This window comes from Epinephelus moara, chromosome 2, assembly GCF_006386435.1.
Source record: "Epinephelus moara isolate mb chromosome 2, YSFRI_EMoa_1.0, whole genome shotgun sequence".
In the NCBI taxonomy this organism is placed as follows: domain Eukaryota; kingdom Metazoa; phylum Chordata; class Actinopteri; order Perciformes; family Serranidae; genus Epinephelus; species Epinephelus moara.
The window spans coordinates 39,238,336-39,244,758 of NC_065507.1; the positions used below are offsets into that span (position 1 = coordinate 39,238,336).

Here is a 6,423-nt window from a genome sequence, read left to right on the forward strand (position 1 = left end):
CTACAGTTTGATGAAAGTTGTGAAGTTGTAGCACGTATGGTTGATTTGTTATGAATTTTCAAAGTTTTGAACTTTTGCTGTAGTACCACCATCAGGACTATTGGCTTGAGTTTACAGCTGAGGATATCTGGCATGAGACTGGACCTTTGTGCAAAGTTTGGTGAGTTTTCACCCATGGGAAGTATGATTTCCTCGGAAGAAGAAGAAGAAGAAGAAGAAGGATTACAATAGTGTCCTGGCAGCTTAGCTGCCCCGACCCTAAAAAGAGTAAGAGATGAGACAGGAAAGAGTGAAGAGAGTAAAGAAAAAAAAGAGTGTTGAGATGCGCCAAGCTCACTTGTTTTATCCCGCCCCTTGAAGTGGGGCAGGCCTCTTAGTCTAGACATTACTTTATTTCGGAGGAAATTTAATGAACTTTTAATGAAACTTTAATTTGTGAGATTATATACTTTAGCAAGTTACGCGCAATAGACACATACTCTTCCCATTATGGTCAAAATCGGCTCTTAACATCAAATTAAATTTAATATGATTATTATACCGCATATATCAGCGGAACACAGGTATAAACTGTTTCGTATACACACACTCTAGACTAAGTTGCAGTTGTAATAAAACAGAATGAGAAGGCACATATTCATTAAAACAAGTTGATTAATCAATCCAACTATATTTTAACTCTAAATATATTATGGGACTCCTTAAGGGAATCCCGCTTAACTACCGTCACAAGATGGCAGTATGGCTCCATGTTAGATGAGGGATTAAAAAGCTTAACTCGTAATTTTCTGATATCTTGGTTTACAAGATAAAAAAAACATCATTCAACTAACAAACAAGGATTATACAATCTTACAATGTTAAAACATAGATAAAATGTATAATTTTACTTCCAAGAGACATTTCAAGTCTGTTACAACAGAAACACTTGGTAAGAGAGTGGAGGATGTGATTTCCTGGGGTGACAGGGAGGAAGAGGAGTCTCAAGTGACCTTTTTACCTTTTCTTGGCATATGGCTGAGAGAAGCGTTTGTCCTAAACATTTGACCCTCGATGGTCTCTTGTTGGTCTGTTCATTTATAATCCCGGTTCAGGGGAAGTTCAAAAGGGGTGTTCCTCCTACACACCCCACCACCTCTAACAAGATATTACCCAAACCTCCCTAACAGAAAACACATTTCCTTGTGTTGTTAAATAGTTAGTCACTGACTTCAACCTATATACCTCTGCAATTTGTCTTTTATGTAAAAGTTACCTACTGCAGTTAGGTCAAAGTCAGTTCCCATGTAATTCGCTGATTTCTGCAGAGTCATTCTAACTAGGTTGGATAGTTTTTTGAGTCATCTGTTATTGTAAGTGACATATTTTGAATGGCTGGAATTTGTGACCAATAGCAATCAGAGCTGAAGATGACAATCACTGATAAAATCTGGTACAAGCACAGCCGTCTGTCCTTCTGTGGAAAACCACTGGACATGTAGAAACAAGGAGCGATGTGGCAGATCATAAAAAAAAAATAAAACAAAATCTGCAGTTTTGTTCTCTGTTCTTCAATAACTCACTTTATACTGTCTCAGGAGTGAACAAACTTTATTAGCACAGGTTTAACACAACAGGGTCATCGACAGCAGCAGAATGTGAAAATTATCTCCAACCACCGAGAGTCAGTGATATTGAGATTCATGCAAGAAATGATATACGAACAAATTCTCTCTATTTTTGGCCGTGTCTATGATTTGGTGTTATTTGGTTCAAACTTATTGATTTCTGGAATTTACCAATGTTTTCTTTTTTTTGCGTTTGAGAATTTTACAAATGGTCTAGAGCACTTTCACCAAGATAAGAGAAAAAAAAAACAGCCTCTCGTTTTCACCGTCCACAAAGTGTTGCCCAACAAAAGCAAACTAAAGTTTTAAATTTGAGGAACATAAAATGATTGGATTATTAAATTTGTGGGCTAAAGAAGCACTACTATAGTTTCTCCACTTATCCCAATTACTGTAATTTCAGTTACTGTGTCCCTATGCTAACCAGTGCTTGATTGTAACTAAGTACATTTACTCAAGTACTGTACTTAAGTACAAATTTGAGGTACTTTTACTCTGAGTATTTTGATCTCATGTCACTTTCTGCCTCTGCACCACTACAAAAAATATTATACTTTTTACTCTACTACAGTTATCTGATCATTTTAGTAACTTTACAAATTAAGACTTTTGCACACAAACTAAATGGAAATCTACAAGTGCATCTGAAATGATTACCCTACCCTGGCAACTATTTTGATAATTGTTTGTCATTTTTTATGCGAAAAACATTTCATATTTCCAGCTTCTCAAATATGAGGACTTGCTGCTTTCCTTTGAATTAGTTTAATTATTTTTATTTATTAAATTTATTAAAATGCTTCTGTATGAGTACTTTTACTTTTAGTACTTAAATACAATTCCCTGATCATCTTTACATATTTTTACTTGAGTAACATTTTCAATGCAGAACTTTTATTGGTATTTTTACAATGTGGTATTAGTACTAAGTAAAGGATCTGAATACTTCCTCCACCACTGCTGCTGACACAGCATTTACAGCATCATAAATATTTTAAGTTTTAAGTGCTACAGTACAGCTTGAAGATGAAGTAGTAAAGTAGTAGTAGTTTGTAAAACACCACACTGGTGCTGATAGTTGGTAGACATCTCACATTGGGGCCCAGTCAAGCCAAAATATCATGATTTAAAAATTGTGATAGAAAGCAGTTCATTTCAATGGAACTGCCCTCATCAGTGGATTTGTCAACAAAATATGTCCTAATGTTTTATGAAGATTTAAACTTTGGTGAATTTTGACCATAGACTGTACATAAAAAAGGGACAGTGCATCTCTGCTGTACCCCCACTGTACAAAAATGAAGCCAAAATATCCCGGATACGGCCACTGCCATCTTGCACTGCTGATGTGATTTGGAGCCAGAGTCTAAGCAGTAGCAATCTCTGTGGTGCAGAGTTACCACCCAAACATCTGTACAACCCAATCAAGAATGGTAAATGGGCTACACTTGTATAGCGCCTTTCTAGTCCTCTGACCACTCAAAGCGCTTTTACACTTTATGTCACATTCACCCACTCACACACTGGTGGAACCGAACAGCCATCGGGAGCAATTTGGGGTTCAGTATCTTGTCCAAGGACACTTCGACATGCAGACAGAAGGTGCTAGGGATTGAACCGCCGATCTTCCAATTAGTGGACAACCTGCTCCGCCTCTGAACCACAGCCGGCCTTATGAGCAGCACCATTGCTAGCAAGCACACCAATTGTCACACAGAGCTGTCAATCATGATATCAATCCCCTTTTTATTGCATCAGATAATAATTATAACCACACATCAAAAAAAGGAAGACTTAAACAAACATCAGCGTGATAAGAACAGACATGTACTTTGAGTTTTTAGATTGGCTCATTTCCCATCCACTAACATGGAGGGGGCGGAGTTTATGACCTATATTGCAGCCAGCCACTGGGGGTGACTCAGATGTTTTGGCTTCACTTTTGAGGGACTGTCATATTGTCCATCTTTTTTATACAGTCTATGATTCTAATGTGTGAATTTGTACCTTTGACCAAACTGTCTTGACAGGCTGACCTCTCGGCTATCATATTAGCCGCGTTGCATATCTCGTTTCATATTATTTCCCCTTTTGTGGTATAAACTGCTCCACATGAGATGTGGAATGGTTTGCAGACAGTTGTGAGACAAAAGTAAATGGTATAAATATAATATGTTATCTTGGATTAACTGTGCTAACGTGTTGTCCAGTAAGAACAGCAAATGTCACTGAGGAGCCAGCACCATTTATTTAGAGCAGAGGAAGGACATTTGCAGTGGCACTTTCTAGTCTGATGGAGCATTTACCCAAAAGCAATTTTTCTTCATGCTGGCCGAGTAACATTTCAGTAAGAAAATGTGCTTGAACCACAAGTGCAATCGTGACATGTCTTTGTGGATAACTGCCATTTATTAAACAACAGGAACAAATGTAAGGTTATGCAGATAATAGAAATAGTAAAACACTGCACTGCTTTCTGTTCCCTATGTCAAACATGTATAAGACCATTAGAAACCAGCCCTTAAAGGAACAGACCATAAGGCACAGAGCGATCACACTGGATTAGGATTCAGTCTGTTATGATAAACCAGTTAACCTCTCACTCAATTCCCACAGCTTCTTTGCCAGAGCATCATCTCGTCCCTTGGCTCCCACCTGTTGCAGTGCACAGTTAGAGAAGTAGCGTCCGCTGAAGGACTCAATGCCCTCCTGCAGGGCACAGTGCAGGGTGGTCTGGGACCCCCCCTCAGGATCCAGGAAGAAGAGCTTGGCCAAGGGCATCAGGAGAAGCTGCTGCCACAGGCTCAGACTGCGACACAGTTCTGTGTAGATGACTCCTGGAAGAGGAGATGATACAAACGTATAAGGTCTGGCTTCATGGCTACTGTCAAACACAGCTTGGCTTACAGGTAATTTGTTCTTTCAGTTGCAAGATGTACACTCAGATACTGTTCTGACATTAATATGATCTAGTGGCAGCCATACTGGGGGTCCTTGATACTTAAGCAACAACAAGTGTGAACAACAATGACTATGACTAGAAAATGTAGTTCGCTTCCTGATTTAAAGACTAAAAGCAAACTGTACACTCTGTACAGTGAGACAATTAAATGATTTTTTGAAGATCTGTTGATGCCACTGTGAGAAGCTGCCACTGTGTTAATAATGACTGGCATATCATCATCAGATATCACCAGATGCTTTCAGTTGAGGATAGTGAGTTGCGAAGTCAAAATGCAAAGAAAAAAGCAAATATTACTTTTGCGATATTACCTGTGTCCCACCTGCATAAGGCAAAATGCCAAACGAGAGTGAATCTGGGGTTGGCTTTTACTCTCTTTTTCAGTGTTTACAAACAGTGATTTACAATCGTCTGTAGTATATCTTTAATTAAGGCTTCAACTGAATTAAAATCCATCACTGATTCAGCCTGTTAACAAGAAAAAATGCTGACTTTTTTTTTTTCCAACTACTGCTGTTTTTCAGCAGTGACATGCTTCCTCTCGTGCAACAGGTGACAATATCACACTAGTACTGTGTCTCCTGCGTATGTCATGTCTAAATGAAGCTATAATGGCACATTTACATACATTTACAACAGAAGGCCATCATTGTAATAAATAGGTGAAGCCAGTAATGCAATCTATTCCATATCTGAAAACAGCTTAAGAAAATAAGTGCTCTTCACTTTCACTAACATTCTCTGACGATTTAAACTATGTGGTCTGATTGAAAGATGTCAACATTCTGTCATTTCTTGTTAGCATTAAAATAGCTAAAAGCCTTGTGGACTTGTGTGCAGTGGTGAGGGGCACAACAGACTTGAAACTGTAAAACAGAAGAGACAAGTGCAAATGAAAATGCTTCCCAGCTTGGTTTTAACTTCTAAAATAACTGCCAGAGGATCTGTTACCTCAGCCAACATTCCTTTATAAAATGTGCAGAAGGCACTGACCTGGGTGGAGGCTGTAGCAGGTGACACCGGTACCCTCCAGCCTGTTGGCCAGCTCCCTGGTGAACAGCACATTACACAGCTTGCTGTTGCAATAGGCTTGAAAGTTGTGCCAGGTGGACTGACCAGATACTAAGTCCTTCCTGGAAGCCAACAGAGGGAAGTCAACGCTGCCAAAGCAGTGCAGCAGTGCGGCCACAGTGAGCACGCGACTGGGACCACACTGCTGCAGGCGCTCCAGGAGAAGGTTGGTAAGCAGGAAGTGACCCAGGTGGTTAACCCCAAACGCCATGCCAAATCCATCCTCGGTACATCCTGGACCCATCACACCTGAAACAGAGGGGTTCAATCAGTCAGTGTAATTCAATTTTACAGCACTGTTGTGATAAAGACAAATGTAACTGATTTTGTTTCCTTTACCTGTGCATTTTTATCTTGTTTTTACGTTGAAATAATAATGTACCAAGGAGGGATAATCCACAGCATTTTACCATCCTCACCTGCGTTGTTGATGAGGATGTCCAGTCTGGGTTCAGACTTCAGGAAAATTTCAGCAAAGCTGTGAACAGACTTGAAACTCGCGAGATCCAACTGCATGAACACCACCTGATTGTTCCCACTCTCCTGAAGGACATATATGCTGTCTCAGTCTGGCTGTAGTACACACATCTAACAGAACTGAACATTACTGATGAAAACATATATATATATATATATATATATACATATTTATTTATTTATATATATATATTATATATATATATATTTATATATATACACATATATATATAAAACATTGGTCCACGCTTTTGTTACCTCTAGGCTGGATTACTGTAACTCGCTATTATCAGGTAGCTCTAGTAA

General features: G+C 39.0%; 1 protein-coding gene across 1 annotated transcript in view; it reads right to left on the reverse strand.

The window, feature by feature from the left end:
• Positions 1 to 3,996: 3,996 nt before the first annotated feature.
• The window catches only part of LOC126397529 (dehydrogenase/reductase SDR family member 13-like), a 16,751-nt gene continuing 14,324 nt past the window's right edge, over positions 3,997 to 6,423 (reverse strand). Inside the window, exons 3-5 of the mRNA XM_050056386.1 lie at positions 6,060 to 6,183; positions 5,563 to 5,889; positions 3,997 to 4,444 (exon numbers count right to left, since the gene is read on the reverse strand). Coding sequence (XP_049912343.1) covers positions 4,185 to 4,444; positions 5,563 to 5,889; positions 6,060 to 6,183 — 711 coding nt within the window. The 3' untranslated portion in view covers positions 3,997 to 4,184. The remainder of the gene's footprint in view (positions 4,445 to 5,562; positions 5,890 to 6,059; positions 6,184 to 6,423) is intronic.